Genomic DNA, 18,000 nt, shown 5'->3' with positions numbered 1-18,000 from the left:
ATCTATAATTATACCTTGGAAAATGAAAATATATCCAAAATGCACCTCAATCTTATTAGAAAACACTCGTTTGCAACTTGTAAAATAAATTATCAACCGCCAGAGAATCACAAAAAAACTACGAGAAACTATAAAATTAGATGAAAATCATGAGGCTTAACTTGTTTTACCCAAATGGAACATAGCATAAAAAAAGACGGTCGAGTTGCAAAAACGACAGTTTAAATGTCATTAACGTCATTCTTGTCGTATTTGATGTACGTCAAAAACTATGGGCTTATGCGGGATTGAAGGACAGGGAATACAGGCGTGTTTGATGTTAGGTATAAATGACAATACTCTAGAATGGAACATTCTAATAAGAATATGGTGCCATTTTACTCATATAAGATTTTAATTGAGCTCTATTTATTGCATAACTCTAATATGTAGTTTATGCCTCTAATAAAGGATAATTTACGTGATATTGATTAAATAGGTGTCAGATTTGAGTGAAATATTAAAATTGTACTCAATAATTCCACTCTAGTTGATTAGCTAAACAGGGTTATTGTCACTTGGCATATGCTATTTACTATACTATTGGTTATTGATGTAATTAGTTTTACTACAAGAGGGCATGTTTAATGATATTAATGTCGATGATGCTAAAACAGTTTTACCTAGACAAAAGCCGAGATCATTGATGAATGAACTGATTGAAATCCAGGATCAGTAACAGGTATAAGGCGATAATAACGTCGAAGAGATCCACCCATCCAACCAACCACCTAGATGTTCGGTAAGGTAATTAAAGAGAATCTTAGACAGAAAATAAGTGGGAAAACACTACCTGAGGTGTGAGAAAATGCAGGTTTCATTATATCATCAAAGCGGCTCTCGTGAAGACAACGATTGTCTCAAATTACAGGGCGGCGTATTGAGATACGCCTCCGAGCAGCCAACATTCAAAACAGGTAAATTAAATTCTATCATAACTGAAATGAGCCGAGGCCGAAGAGATTTCATTCGGCAGGCGGATGATGCGGTTTTAGGCTCGAGGCGGCGAACACTTTTGCAGATAATTTGACGAAAATGAAGAGGAAAAAAAAAGAAGGCGATTTGTGTTTGCCCCAAGGGTTTAATGGTTAATATTGGATAAAGGTGGTAAGAGGAGGTAATAAAGTGACCTTATGCTATTTCATTAAAAAGTTATTTTTTTCGATTACGACTAAATGAACTGTGATGGATGGTAATTTTAGAAATTCGCTTCGATTTATGTGATTTTATAGAACCCGAGTTTAGCATTTGATTCATTAATAGAATTTAGCATTTTTTTTTGAACAGACACAGACAGACTTTTTAGTGGATCATTGATGGGGAAATACTTATTTACATAGATGCCCAATGAAATTTGGTTGCGCAGTAACAAAACCCTTTGATGAAGACCCCTGTTAGTTTGCATCGCAGTATTATAATCGAGATCAATTAAGTATCAGTGACAGGTGTTTTTGATGCATTTCCAATTTTTCTTCCAGTTGTATTCCAGAAAAAAAATAAAAACCAAAATTATGGATATTTTCCCATTGGTGCTCCTTTTGATTTTTTGAAAAAGGCTTTTTTGGAAAAATCGAGTATAATACTGGTACATTTTTGTAAAACAGTTCTTTAAGACTTTTTTCCAAAAAAAAAATAAAATTGTTCATTCAAAAATTTGCCTAATTTATTATAAATCTTACATAACTATTTTATTTTGTGATTTAAGCTAAATGTTATTCTTTATTATTATTCCAATGCTAAATGAACATTTTCCATATTACCTATAGTTTCTGAAAAAATAAGGAAAAACTGCTAAGAGGTTATTCTCAATTTTCCGGAAAACTATTGGCCTTAAAAATTATTTTTCTATTCCATCTGATGCGCATTGATATTTCAAACAATTTTTGTTTAAACATATTTTTTCCTATTTATTAGTCTTCCAGAAAAAAAAATAGATATTTTTTATAATAATAATATATATACATTTTTTCCATTACAATTTTTCGCGAGACTTTTTGGAAAAAATGGGTATAACTTTTTTCTCATACATTTTTCAAAAAAGTTCTATGAGACTTTATTAAAGCCTTTTGAGCAGTTCATTGATTTCCAAAGAAAAAACAGTTTTTTCAAAAAAAAGAAATTTCAAATTTTTCATTCAAAAATTTGTCTAATTTGTCATAAATCTTACATAACTTCTTATTTTGTGATTTAGACCTAAATATTATTCTTTATTACTTGTTCCATTTTTAATAAAGATTTCAATGCTAAAAGAAATTTGTCTACATTCCCAATAGTTTTTGAGAAAATGAGGAAAAACATCGAAGAGGTTTTTCCCAATCTTCCGGAAAACTACTGGACTTAAAAATTATTTTTCTATCCTATCTAATGCGCATTGACATTCCAAATAACTTTTGTTTTAACATATTTTTTTCCATGCATTAGTTTTCCAAAAAAAAAACCAACATAATGGACATTTTCCCATTACGATTTTTGCCGTACTTTTCTTGGGAAAATTGGGTAAAACTTTTTTCTGGTGCGTTTTTCAAAACAGTTCTTTGAGACTTTTTTTTAAAGCTTTTTAGGCAATTTATTACTTTCTAAAAAAAATTAATTTTTTCCAAAGAAAAAAAATATCAAATTTTTCGTTCAAAAATTTATCTAATTTTACAAAAATCTTCAATAACTCTTTTCTTTTTCGATTTACAGCTAAATGTTATTCTTTATAATTTGTTCTATTTTTGATAGGGATTCCAATGCTAGAAGAAAATTTTCCATATTCCCACTAGTTTTTAAGAAAATGAGGAAAAACTGCTAAGAAGTTTTTTTTTCCTAATTTTCCTGAAAACTATTGGACCTAAAAAATATGTTTCTATTGCATCTGATGCGCACTCACATTCCAAACAACAAAATTTTTAACAACTTTTATATTTTTTCGTTTTCCAGAATAAGAATAAAAACCAAAATTATGAACATTTTCCAATGGGAAGTTCTTTATTTTAAAATTTACGACTTAATTTTATCATTTGTTCTATTTTTGATAAGAATTCCAATGCTAAAAGAAAATTGTTCATCATAACTATTTAGAGACTTTAACTGGGAATCTTAGTAATTTTGTATCTGGAATTTCTGTCCAAAAATTAGGCTGGAAACCCTGGAAATTTTATGGATATTTTCTCCCAGAAATCGAGTGAATCTGCATACTAAACTTAAAAGTCACGTCTCAGCATTAAAACCCTCAAACCACTTAAAATTTTCAGCACTAAAAGTGGCTATAAACTTTTCGAAGAAGATCCGTATTTTTCTCCTTAAGCATTGGCCCTGCCACTAACCGGATCTAGCTACTATTGATCTTCCTTCACAAACGATAATTCAAACAAGATTACCGACATCTACGTAATCAGAAGGCACGTATAAACCAGGCTATCAGAAAAGCGGGCCATTTTCAACATTTAATTGAATAGGTTTATTGTTTAAATACTTTTTTTTAGTATCGATTTTATTGTATTAAATTTTACATAATAATTTTTTAAATCATTGTATCTTTTAATTTGTTGAATTTTAGGTATATAGTTAGGTATAGCATATGTTACATGAAGTTGTGTTAAAATTTTGTAAAGAATCGGAAAATTCATAAAAAATATACAATTCCATTTAAGAAAAAGGAAACTTTGGTCTCTGCTACTGTGGTGATGCTCTCTGTGTATATGCAAAGTTTCTTCCTAATGTAGATCTGAAAGAGATCTATAATTTTTATTGTTAAAAGGGCTCGTTCACGAATTATTAAGGGAGTATAGAACTTTTTTAACACACCGTATGCTTTAATCCGTATGATTTGTAATCATTATGTAAAGTTCATTTAAATAAGAGCATGAAAATATGTGATGATGAATCATTAAATTCCGCTAAATAATTTAAAAAAAAATCAGAGATAAACTAACAAAATTAATTTCCTTCTTTTAGTTATTTCTTAAAAACCACTTCTGAAAAAATTATAGCATATTTTTTATTTTAAATTTATGTTTGTTTTTCGCATAACTTAAGTGAGCTGAGAAAAAATTTTACTAAAATAAAAATTAAGAAATAATTGGCTCTCTTTATTTTAAGTGTTTTAATTTAAACAAACTTAAAAATAAAATTAACGTTTTTCTATTAAAAAGTCTTTAATAAAATAAATTAATATTCTGTAATGGTGCCTCTTGATCTTATAACTGCCATACAACCTCTCTGCGTCTTTTATTCTAGATTGCATACTTATATTCTGCACACACTCTTCAGAAATACCATTCCATTCCAGAGTTTTTAATGGATCTATTTTCTGATTGACATTCGTTATATTGGATTGAGGTCTGGCGACCTATCTGGCCAATCCATTACACCAATATCCATATCTTGCAAGAACCTCCTTACTGTGTGTGTGGTCGGGCATTATCATGCGTTAATATAAAATTATTAACAACAAATGGGGTGAAAGGGATAACAAACACACTTTTGCAAAATGTTTGTAATATATAAGATGGTCCCTGGGACTGGCAAGTTTATTTTTTTTAAGAGAACGCTAATTTAATTTAAATAAAATACGGTAAAATAATAATTTTTATTTCTTAAAAATAATTCCAGTTGAACGCCTTGAAGCCTTTTGTGGAAATTCTCGATAACCCTATGCGACATATCAACAGGAATATTATCAATTTCTTCAATAATTTTCCTTATAAGCTCCTGAAAGGATCTTGGTAGAATAATGAAGATCTTTTACTTTAAGTAGCTCCATAAGCCGTTAGATCTGGCGACCTTGCAGGCCAGTCAATATCTCCTCGTCTAGAAATAACGTGTGTCGAAAAAAATCTTTGCAAAGAGTTTAAGGCGGCTCTTGTGGTTCCGTAATAATTTAAGAATGTATAGTATTTTACAGTGAAAAAAAAATGGGTATTTCGACCTTTTGCTTTAGGTAGCTCCACAAAAAGTAATCGCAAGCCGTTAGATCTGGCGACCTTGCAGGCCATAGTCAAAATCTCCTCATGTAGAAATAACGTGTGTTGAAAACAGGCTTTGCAAAGAGTTTAAGGCCGCTCTTGTGGTTCCGTAATAATTTAAGATTGTATATTATTTTACAGTGAAAAATGGATGGGTGGATAAGAGCATTGATAAGAGATATTATTGTTGGGTGCCAAAAATGCATTTCATAATTTTAGGATTTTTAAGGATTTATTCAACGTTTTCCAAAATGAGTGGTGTATTTGGATTTGCCATTGTATTTTTTACTGTAAAATATTTTAAATTTTAATATTATTTAATAATTTGATAAAATCGTAGATTATAGTATTTAACCATTTAAATAAAATATCATTAAAAACCAATTTAACTTAAAAAAATATATAAAAAAGAATTATGACAGCGGTGGGATTCGAACCCACGCCCTTTCGGACTGGTGCCTAAAACCAGCGCCTTAGACCACTCGGCCACGCTGCCTTGTGGTTTCGCGATTGTGATTCGGCGTCCTTTTTTTTAGTGCTTAGGTACATTTAAATATAATATTTTATTCCTTTAAATAAAATTTATTTATTTATTATTTACTATTAATCTATATATAACTACAAATCAGTATATTACTCTATTCATTTTAACAAGTTTATTTACTTCATAAGTTGCATTGCACCTACATGTAAACAATCGTATGAACCTGTTAAAATGTATAGCGTAATATATTAGTCCATATTTATAAAAAAAAGTTTTATCTTTTGCTGTCAAAAAATAAAGCAATTCCTTCAAAGTACATGCATAAAAAAAAGTGAAGGAAAAAGTCTCCCTTCTGCAAAGTAAAAGGTTTTTTTTTCTTATTTAAATAAAAAGAAGCATTTGCTTAAAAACTAAGGATTTGCTTCTAAAAAAGGAATTTAGGTTACAGCAACTTTTCTCATTTTATCATTAGTGCATTTCATTTAATAAAATCTATTTGTAAGGGCTTGTTTAAGTGATCTTTGGTTGATTAGTCGCAGTGTTGTGTTAGTTATGGCTAATGTGGTGCATTTACGTACAAGAAAATACTACAAACCAAGACGTACACCTCGTGAGTCAGATGTCAAGACGTTGTTTGGATTTGAGGAGGAAAATGTGGTGTGGTTGGCAAATTACTTTCTTAGCATAGATTTCGAATCTCGTGGACCAGCCCAGTCACCTGTGCAGAAAATGAAAATATTTCTGCAGTATTGTGCGAACCCTGGATTTCAGAGTGGAATAGCTGAAGAATTGGGATGTTCGCAACCCACAGTGTCCAGAATATTTCATGACGTGCTAGAGCGAATTGTACAACAAGCCGGCAAATTTATCAGGTTCCCAAATACAGAAAATCAAATTATGCAGGCCAAACAGAAATGGTTGACCAGGTTCCGTTTTCCCACAGCTATTGGAGTTATCGACTGCACTCATATTCGTCTTGATGGAAAACCAGCCCAATTTGAAGACGAATATGTAAATCGAAAAGGTTTTGCCAGTATTAATATACAGGTTACATGCGACCAGAATTCTGTTATAACTAGTATAGATGCAAGTTGGCCTGGATCAGTCCATGATGCTTGTATATGGAAAAATTCGACAGTGTGTGAAATCATGAAAAAGACAAGAAACACTATTCTTCTAGGAGACAGTGGGTATGGTATAATGTCATGTCTTATGACTCCTTACACCGACCCCCACGAGGAATATCAGAGAGTCTTTAACAGGCTGCTTACATCAGAGCGAGTTGTGATTGAGCATACATTTGGGCAAGTAAAGCGGCGAATTCCTATCCTGAAGTATGGATGCAGATTAAAACTGACCAGTATTCCAAAAGTTATAATTGCGTGTGCTGTATTGCACAATATAGCTAAGCAATTAAGAGATGAAGATTTTCAAGAAAATGACGAAGAAAAAGAACAGGACTTGCCATTTATAGAGAATGAAAATGTAGATGCTATTCGCGCACAAGGACAAAGGCGGCGAGAGGAATTAGCTCGTCTTATTACCAATAACAATATAGCTGTATAATTAGGTTTAAAACTTTCATGTAATGCTATGTATATGTCGTTTACTTCCAACGTACAAAGATGTATTTACTTAAACTAAAAATAAACTTACACGTTTGAACTGGAAAAAAACGTTTAATTATTTTTTTTTGTTATAAATGATACATATTACATATACGTCTATCTTTACAAGTTTTGGTAAATATTATCTCCAACAACAACATACTCTTGCGGGGCTTTTTCGTTTGATGCCTCGTTTAAATTTTTTAGCTTGGCAGAGTAATATTGTTGTTGGAGAGGAGCAACTTTCAGTTGTTCAACTAAAACTAATCGTTGAAGCTGGGTTGTCGTTAACTGCCTCGTCTCGTCAGACTCTTATTTGCCCGAAGCAAAGGTAGGCTTCGGAGGAATTTTTTTTGCAGCAACCTCTTCAACCGATGTGTAGGATCGCTTTTTGTTAGCTACTACTTGAGGCATAATCATCTGATGAGCATCGTTTTCCACCATAATGTCATCCTTTGAAGTAGGTAAAGAAGGTTGACTTACATTACATGCAATACATGCATGATAAGTACCTACAAGGTAATAAGACCTGAATCTATTTCTCACCTGGTACCCGACTTAGTACAGGATTTACGTCCGCATCCATAGCATTTAACATAACTTTCTCCCGGGACAAAAGACGAATGGGCTTGTTTCCTATTTTATTTTTGTCAGTTTCATTTTTCAGTCGCGTTTTCATATTATTGTTCACTTTTTTCATAAAAGCTTTAATATCCATCTCCTTGCCAAATAAAGTAACGTATTTCTTAACGATATCAGTTAATGCAGCAGTTTTCTTTTTTTTCATCGCTGGAACTTGAATCTCCGGAAATGCTTGGACTTTTTCAGCGATAAACATCTATCTCGTTAGGGGCATCTTCGGTCACTTCCTGTTCACTATCGGTGTCAGACATTTTAAATATTTTATTCACTTTAAAATAGCTACACAAATAAGTTTGATGGATCTTCTTTACATCAATTTGACATGCGAACTGCTTTTGACTATGAAACAAATAAGATCAACCCCATCAGTTACAGACCACATACGCGTTGACTGCACGTCATGTCTTGTCGAAATCGCTAATCTCTGTACCTTTTACTTTATTTTTCCGAAGCATTTACTTGCAAGGAAGAGGTAGAGATTATGAATACGAATTAGAGCAAAACCTTTTACTTCTACCTTTTACTTCAAAGTAAATGCTTCAGTTTTATAAATACGGGCTAATGATTTGTAATTAGATATGGATTAAAAACAATTAAAGTTAAATAAAATACATGACAAATTTAAATCATATTTTATTTTTTATAAACGTACTGTTTATTGTACACAATGGTATTGTAAAAGTAAGTAAATAAAAAGTAAATTGTAGGTAATTTTTACATATGCTAATACAATGTTTAGGCATTATACATTTGTAAAATATATCGCAAATTGACATAAGTAACTTTTGAAGAGTAAACCTGGCCTAATTTTATTATTGTAACAATATATACAAGGCGTGAAATGTTTCCCCGCCCCACCTCTTTCAAGCACACACGTTTAACTCTATTTTAATAAAAATTAGTCGTGATTTTGATGGCATTTAACAAAGCACCCAAGAAAAAATTTAACTAGTCATGTATATATTTTAAATAGATGTACATATTTTTCTAAATTTTACCTGGTAGAACCAAGTGATTTTTTGAACTGAAAAAACCCTTGTATTAATGAAGTATTGATTTTTAGTAGGAAAGTCTGTTATGATTTTATGTCCAGTTTTGTAAAGTATCTTTTTATTACATTGTCTTAAAGCACTTTTACCTAAAATGAGCTAAAGGTTCTGCTTTCTCATTTTTATATACACTATACACGTCTGGCTAAAAGAGGTCTTAGATGCGGAAGTCAAGGTAATAACTTCCAGTTACAGGTCTAAGTCATAAATTAAGAAAAGAACTATTGGGTTTTGCTCCTCTGTATTAGATGCATTTAAAAGCGAATATAGGTAGAGATTTAATGAAGCATTGATGCATTGATATTTCAGCACTCGAGAATGAAATTTACCAGCCGTATAAGATCTATGAATTTCTGTAGAATATACTAATTCCATGGAATTATGGTCCAATGTGCCATTTGTTCAAAAAATGTTCAACTCATTAAACGCAATAAGCTCTTGCCAAACATACAATCCTGAATGATTCATGTAATCATGTAATTAAATATATTTTATTATTATTAGTAAAAAGCAGAATTTACGAATTTTTATAAAATCAGAGAGGTCATTGAAGGCGTAGGTGTTCAGAAATGAACTTTTTGTCATTATCCTTTTACATTCGTTAGAGTAAAAAATATTGCTCTAAATAACACAGGAATCATGCTAAATTTACGTCATAATTATTTTTAATTAAACTCATTACCTGTAGAATTTATTATAAAGAAACAACCTATCACACCTAACGTGATAGAGTTCACACCGAGCTACGTTAAATAATAGTAATAATTTGCGGTAATGTCACGTCTCAAGTTGGGCGGTAATGACATCCACCCAAACTTAAAATGTCTTTAGATGTTCTTTAATTAGCTGAACCGACGGAGAAGAAAATAAATCGTTTTTAAATTGCCACCTGAAATTTTCATTTTGTTTAATTTCTTAGTGGTAAAATCAAATAAGGAGCAGCTTCAGGTAGATTTATATGTAATTTAAGGTAAATGAACGTAAATTACCTGTCCATTACATGCTAATATGAAAAGTACTCATAATAAATATTTATTTCAGCAACGTAATCTCCATAGAAAAATTACGTATTGCCTTACTACTAAAAACAAAGTAATTTCCGCATTAAAATTCTCAGAAAGGCCTTAACCGTTTTACGTTACAATAGAAGATGACAAAAAAAAACAACATTGAAGTTTTAAGCGTGCATCAATCTGTCGAACTTTATTATATATAAGCGTTATTAGCTGAGACGTGGGCTGTCATTACCATTGTCACTAAAGTAGTAGAAAAGATGCTTCTAGTTAAATATTTGACAAGAGAAAATGGTTTATTACAAAATGTCCGTTTAAGAATTAGCTTTAAAAGTTACGGTTGTTTAAATAATTATACCTTTAGTCGCTAATTTTAAATACTGCGCATTTGTTTTTGGAGACACATTAATAATTTTTTTCGTGGTATCTTAGCGATTAACTTGTCAAGTATAGATTTGAAAATCGTTTAGTCGTAATAGTTGCGACGTGAACTATGAAACACAAAATATGTTTATCCAGGGTCCTACAACAGTGCGTCGGTCTTCCATAAACCCTAAAAAAATTAGGTTAAAATTTTCTAACCTCTTAAAAAATAACTGAATACATAATTAACATTTCTAGTATCAACATGAAATTAAATGATGTAATGATTTTTAGATTTTTTTTATAAAAAAAATTATTGCAGTCAAACTGTGCATGACAAAGCAGCCATATTCAGCGCGTATACTAGGTAGCCTAAGGCGGTCTTAAAAATAAAATAAAATTAATGGCTTTCTATTTTTAAAAAAATGCTGCTTATATCGCCCCACTTTTTTGAAGCACCCTGTATACTTCAAAATATTTTCCAGATATGCGCTATCAGGTCCCAACATTTTTTTAAGAGGTTAGAAATTTTAGGCTTAATGGAAGACCGACGCACTGTTGCAGGGCCCTATATAAGATAAGAACAAATAATTATAATAAATTCTTTAAAAAGGCATTTTTGTGGGTTTAGGCAAGGCATTTGATACCGTCAAATGTGCGAAGTTGCTACCATATACGGTTGATAAATAGATCAATAGTTTTAATTTAAAAAATATGTTTTTGAACCTAGATAATGAAAAGTTGTCTAGAACCAAAAAAAACTTAAAATTTTTTCAAAACTTAATGACTTATCTTAAAAAAATTAAATTTCCACTTACCTGCGTTAAAAAATGATACAAGTACTACAATGCTTTCGAGAAATTTTAAGAATTTATTTGGAAACCTTAAGGTTATGTTAAAAAATTATACATAAAGTCCAGTGCAACGATATATTAAAATGGTCACCAGCAGGTCATGCAGGTCAAAACACCAGCATTCCACCTGTCAAACAATGTCATCCACCTTCTATTTACATTGTTTGAGAAGTAAAATGCTGGTTTTTTGACGGGTGACCGTTTTAATATATCGTTGCACTGGACTTTATAAAAACTATAGATTTTTTTATCAATTGTAATTTTCTTAAAAATAATTTTTTTCTTAGGAAATTATTTTCTGCAAAAAAAAAACGTTTTTTATCAGCTCTACCCTTACCCCCCCACCCACCCCACACAACTTACCAGTAAGAAATTGTTTTTAAAAATCATTGTTTTCCAAAATAATACGCGTGAATAACGGCTGGTTTCGTTGTTAATATCCAATATAATAACCCGGTTGGTTTATTTAAATTTTATATAATTATATATAAGTATATTAATAAATATTTAATAAAAAAAAACAGTGGTATTAAATTTTATGGACGAAAAACAGAGATTTTTCAATAGAATTTTTTACCGAGCAAATATTAGGGGTGGGTGGGAGGGCAAGGATTGTGTTTATGAAAAACAATGTTTTTGCAGAAAATATATATGCAATATTTAATTTAATAACACTGTTTATTTAAATTTCCGGTCCTGGATAAAAGGTCCTGGAATAATTCCTGATTTTACACTGACAGTTTTCAGATTCTTCTTCAATATTTTTTCATATAGTTGAAGTAATTTTTCATATTTTTCAAGTTCCTGGAATATTTTTTTTCATTTATTCTTTTAAGTGTAATTTTCTTATTAAATTTTAATTTTGTTCTCTAGCAAACGCAGTAATATCTATGTCTATGCTCCAAACTCTTGAAATAAAAAAATGTCTATTTTCTTAAAGCAGTTGAACTCCATTTTACTCAAATAATTACATCTAAAATAATTATTACATTTTTTTCAAGCAGTTGGGACCGTTTTTACAAGCATTTACACTCATTTTTATCAGTTTACAGTACCTGAATTAATTATTAATTTTTTTCATAATTTCAAGAATATTTTTCCAGATACTCCGACAAATTCCAACTTTTTTCTAATTCAACGGAATAATTTCTTTCATCTATTTACGAAAAACTTCTTCCTCAAAGACTCGTCTCAAAAACCAATACAATTGCCTCTAATTCGTTTAATGTCTCTAAATATTCCATTTATTCCGGGAACAATTTTTTAGTTTCTCCAGGTAGCAAAAGTAACTCGAATTGTTCCAGATAATTAAAGTGGCCTTCCTGAATCTCCCGGAATAAACTTGTATTTCTATTAAGGATAATTTTAACATTTTCCCCAGCAGTTCAAATCAATTCTGTGTGCCTCAAGATCTTAGGAGAATCGTTTATTTTTTCTAAACAATTGGTTTAGCATAACTTAATCAATATCCATAGTTTAGTAATAAAGTGCTTAAAATTTGGGTAAAAAGATAATAATAACTATAGTACTATAGATATAATAGTAATACACTAGACTACTAGAGTAGAAATGAATCCTCCTGGGGATGACGTCCACTCCAGAGCTTTTCTGTTTTTCAGGTTTTTAATCTTCACACTTCCTCATCTGTAACCATTGATCTATTCGTGATGCCTATGATTGATCTATTTCTCTGTCTACCGTATTGTCAGTGTCGTCATATACTGTCATATATCCTCATTCAGAGAAACCCTTTGGGTTAAGATGTATTCAATTACGGGTTTCTTTTTGTTTTTGAGCATCTTCCAAGCTTTCCTCTAGGATCCATAAGGATCGTGTTCCATGTCTGTGGAGAACTTCTCCCAGTATTTTCTTTTGATTGCTGCGTTGACTATTTCTTGTTTCTTCCTAGTTATTGTAATTTTTTTCTTTTTTTCTAAATTACTGTAATTCTTTTTACCTCCTGTGTACAACCGTAATAAGAATTTATCTTTGGTGTCTAAACTGCTATGTATATATCTAAATACTTTTTTATTTGTTACAGAGAACCAATGGACACAATATTCATGGACCAGCACTTTCTGCGTTCATCCCTTAGACTCTACGGCGGCGAAACCTTGGATGCCGAAAACAATAACGCCAACTCCTTCTTTTCCGCGGCCATGATGGAAAAAGCGAGGGCGCATTTGCAATTGTGGAACCGAGCGGGGGCTGCTGCTGCTGCTTATAACCCCAGTGAGCTACACGCTTTTCTTTTAAATAGTCAAGCCAGTCAACAATTGTTCCTCGGTCAAAGGTCTGCCGTACCTTTAGGACTGTCGAGTCATTTATGGGGTCAAAGCGGTGCCTCGTGGCAAAGCCCTATTCACCAAACCCTTCCTCCTGGTTTATTGGGGTCTTCACGACCCCAAATAACACCTCCACCGGCATCTACTCCTAGTTCCTCTGGTTCACCTAGTCCTACCTCATTACATACCTCAACTTCCGAGTTAAGACTGCCTAAACCGGTGTTTCCTTCTACTATGCATCATAGGTTTAGTCCTTATGCTTCACCGATTCCTCGAACAGTACCATCGCTTAGTCCTACAAACTCACGACCAGGTCATTGATCGAGTGAGTAAAATTAGCTCTGTTGATATAATGATCGAATTTTTGAGCAGATTGAGTTAGTTAAACCAAAGAGTCGACAGACACTAACAGGTTATACAATGTAATATTCTTGTATATATAATAAAGGTAAAATATTTATTATTAAATTTAATATGCTAATTGGGATATTTGAATATTGTGTTTAATGATAACGTTTGTAATAAAAGACCAGTATTATTATGAAAAGGTTTTATAGCTCATTTAGAGAATGTGTTATGTATATGTTCCTTTGTTTATTTTTGACTTCAAATTCAATAAGATCAAACTATCGTGGTATGTCAATACTTTTAACGTTAAATCATTTTGCAATATGGTACTGACGTGATAAAATTTAGGAAGCACCCTTGGAGTCAAAATTGATTTTTTTAACGATTGTAAATATTAAACTCCATTTCGTTTAGTTACTTTTTTTGTACTTACTAGGTTTATGTTATTAAGTTAATTATTGTTGTTTTGTATATAGTCAGTGAATTGTAAGTTATTTAAATAAATGCCTCAATTATTAATATTTAGTATTTTTTTTCACCTTTCTAAGTAAAAAATAATAATTTATTATTGGATTATTTATGCATTGTGAATCAATATGCAAAATACTTTCCAGTATATTAAGCTTAAAGAGAGACTTAAATGATATTTCGACTAGGAGTAAAATGTTTGCAAGAGCGAAGGCTAGTTGATAGAGAGAAGAATAATCGATCTACGAAAATAGTCAACTGATTTATTTATACAATTACACTGGGAAACACGACCAGTTACGACTACTAAAAATATTTACTTTCACCGTATTTATTTACTACTATTAATGTCCGATTTAAATATCGCGCAAAGAACTGTCAACCGACACCAGCGGCGACGCAGCTCCTTTATATACTCGACTGACCATGATACCGGAAGATTCGCTGACCTTCCACGCGCCTCCAAAGATGGCGTGAGATGTGCCACTTGTGCCATTCCATTAAATTAAAATAAAAATAGAAGCGCAGCATTTCAACGTTCTTTTAAGTATGTAGCTGTTCAAATGTGGAATGGCTTAAACAATGACATAAAGCAAATGCCCTTGGGAGCTTTCTCTGGTCAAATAAAATCTAAACTACTTATGGAACAAATAATTGGCAATTAATTCAAGTAGGGTGATATATAAAATGTGATAATGCGTATAATAACATAATACAAGAAATAGTAACATGTAACAGAAGATATACATGTGTATATAATATGCTAATTTTCAGTGGAATGTTCGGAGATTATATTTTAAAATTTTAAAAAAAATTTAGTTTTATTCTTTCTTTTTCCGCAACATACATACGTATATTTTTTAATAGCCTAGGCCGATGCACGCATCTTGGGGTTATTTTTTGGGGTCTTTTTTCGCCTCGTCTGTCCTCTCTCCTTGCGCTCGTCCGTTGTCGCACTGCCGCTGCGTGTCTTAAAATCTTAGGTTAATTAATTCTATATCTTACTTTGCATTCCTATATAAAAAAGTTATTTTTATTTTTGTAAAATTGTTTCTGTAAATTGTAAAGGGCTTTTTCATCCCTTCTTTGCTTGTGCTAACAAGGGAAAACGGTTTTATAATCGAGAGAATAGTCCTATTTGTCAATGTAATTTTTTTTTCTTTGTAATTTTTATTGACCTATAAAACTGTACATTTTGACAAATAAACCATTTTTGATTTGATTTGAAAAAATTAAATTTATATAGGTATATATATATATATATATATATATAGTATATATATTATATAGGTATTTTAAACGGTTTATATAGCACGGTAGGTATTTAAGCAAATCTGGGCCTTTAGTTTTACTTAAAATTTATCCACGTTTTTTTTTAGTTTTCTTTTTTCTCATTGTATACAACCAAACATTAATTTATAGCAAATTAGCAATTTAAAAAATGAAACTTCACTTAATCATTCAGTGGTCCACAGATGATTTTCAATAATTTCAATTATTCTTTTTTATTATTTTCAATTTAAAATGTCAACTAAGAAATTTAAAAATTAAAAGAAAAACTCTGCTAAAATTAATTTTGCATTAATTAGAGGTGTTGAATGCAGCAAGTATTATTTTTCAGTTAATTAAATCTATCAAGCATAAGCATAAATAAAGTATTGAATAAATCCAATAATAGCTGTAATAAGACAATATTACACTTACGTTACGATAATATTACACTTTTAAAACGTCCTGCTCCTCTTATTATTACAATTACGTTAAATTAAACAAATATCATCAGTCTGTGCTAGCTGCGCATGGGTTGTTTGATCATAACCTCAATTACTATATGTCAGTGCTGTACTTGTCACAGTTAAGGTTATGACTTGGCAAGTATACAGGTTGGGGCATTGAAAATTACGCATTGTCCAAAATAAGCAACAGAAAAAGTCTGGTGTGAACGAGATATATGATGATCATATATTATCTCTTAACTTACCTATCTTTTGAAATTATCATTACTAAATAGCTAAAGATAGCTGTTATCGTACCTCTCCATAAAAAGAGGGAGACAGCAGCAGTGAGTTACAATAAGCCTATTGCTCTCCTGTCTAAAAGATTTTCGGAAAATCATTTAAAAGAAAACTTGTTGCGTTTTTAGATTCTTCTGGTCTCATGTCATCACTTTGGACTCTCTGCATCATGCTGTAATATCTTGAATAATTTTGAATTGAAGTTAAAATCTGTTGGCATTCTTTTTGCTTTTACTAAAACATTTGATACCATTAATCACGCTTCACTACTAAATAAGATATTTCATTCTGGTCTAGCTTACAAATGGCTTGAATCATATTTGACCGGTATAATCCAGGCTATTAGATTGAAAGTTAGTGGTCAGATGACTATGTCTGAGAACAGCTTTTTGTAGATGATGCTGATACTGACTACCACTCCCGTAAATAAACGTAATCTTTTTTCTAAAATATTTATTTTTTCGCGGAAAACCTTACATGTAAAATAAATATAGATAAAAATTAAAGGTAAAAATACCTCCAAAAATGGGGGCTATTGGGATAACATCATTAAAAAATTTCCCCCCTCTACCGAATTTTCCGTTATCACAGTATGAATTGCCAGAAATTCATTTTTAAAAATAATCAAAAATCGCCCATTACCAAAAATATTTCACTCCCATGAATCTTTTTTAGTAAATCCCTATACCAAATCGATTTTCAGCACCCTTCCCTTGAATACTGAACCTCAACCTAGTAACCCTATTATCCTCACAATAGACTCTTTAAAGGGCTCACCCTTAGACTTGAGAGTCCTCGAAAGCCATCTATTGATCCAATAAACCCAGTTATAGGATAACCATAACCGCGATTTTTAAAGATTTTCTCCCAAATTTTCTAATTAAAATCACAAAAATCCCATAAATTTTAAAATTTTGCTCAACCCTCTAAAAATGAATTTTAATAGAAAAATAAGGGATAAAAAAAAATTAAAAATTTTCAAAATTTTCAAAAAATTTAACAAAAAAAGATGAATTTACCGCCATTTTGACGGGTTTAGATAATTTGCAAAAATGGCCATTTTGGTAGTAAAAAAATGCCTTTTTCGGAACACATAGTGTGATAACATTGCTCGAAGGTACTTTCCCGCCGTTTTTGCCGTTAATATTTTTCATTTTTTTGTAAGATTTAATCCAATTTCAGGCAATAAGATTTCGACTAAAAATGTATCTTTAATCATGTAAAATCTTGCCTATTTAGTAAATAAGGTAGGTTTTTTTTTTTTTTTTAAACCTTCATCTGCTATATAAATTATTTATTTTCATGTAAACGTCTGTTCACTCCAAAGCCACATAGGCAATATTGCAGACTGGTGTCAGAAAAATAGTCTTTGAAAATCAATTTCATTGTTTCCACTCCTGATACAACCTATTCAGAACAGGAGCTTACTCCTCTAACAAGACTCTGCCAAGTTCTTGGGAATTGTAATGTGGAATCTATATGCAATAGACTGTCATGCAGTAGTTATCCCATTATATCTTCGGGTAAGTACACTTATAAGCTTTTATTATGCCTCAGTGCATTCCACTCTATCGCGCATTAAACGTACAATGTTTATAGACTTTCGTTCAGAGAAACTTGGCGTGGTACTCATAAAAAAGGAAAAATCCTAATTATAATTTAATCTATGTCTTGTCACGCACGTCAAGTACATAAAAAATATTTCCAATTCATGCGATCTGGAGATCCTAATTTTGATAAGCCTCAAAATTTGGATAAATTAAAGATCACTGTTATGCGATTTCCACAGCATTGTCCAGGTATTACCCCTTTTAAAATTTTTAATTATCTTCCATATAGAATGGTAAGTAAGTAACCAATTTTTTAAAAGACTCTTAACACCAT

At 31.3% G+C, this 18,000-nt stretch overlaps 2 protein-coding genes and 1 non-coding gene across 3 annotated transcripts in view; 2 read left to right on the top strand and 1 right to left on the bottom strand.

The window, feature by feature from the left end:
* LOC126745886 (T-box transcription factor TBX20-like) overlaps nt 1-14,122 on the top strand; it is a 108,287-nt gene extending 94,165 nt beyond the window's left edge. Inside the window, exon 5 of the mRNA XM_050453922.1 lies at nt 13,042-14,122. Within this exon, the coding sequence (XP_050309879.1) occupies nt 13,042-13,606 (565 nt within the window). The 3' untranslated portion in view covers nt 13,607-14,122. The remainder of the gene's footprint in view (nt 1-13,041) is intronic.
* Nucleotides 1-18,000, top strand: part of LOC126745892 (mitochondrial import inner membrane translocase subunit Tim21) — a 580,089-nt gene that overhangs the window by 207,379 nt on the left and 354,710 nt on the right. The gene's annotated exons all lie outside the window — the stretch shown is intronic.
* Trnal-uag (transfer RNA leucine (anticodon UAG)) lies at nt 5,405-5,484 on the bottom strand. The gene has a single exon. It is a non-coding gene; the product is annotated as a tRNA-Leu (tRNA).

The sequence above is a fragment of the Anthonomus grandis genome, chromosome 16 (assembly GCF_022605725.1).
Source record: "Anthonomus grandis grandis chromosome 16, icAntGran1.3, whole genome shotgun sequence".
Taxonomy (NCBI): domain Eukaryota; kingdom Metazoa; phylum Arthropoda; class Insecta; order Coleoptera; family Curculionidae; genus Anthonomus; species Anthonomus grandis.
Note: the sequence above shows the minus strand (reverse complement) of the source record. Positions and strands in the feature narration are given on the sequence as shown.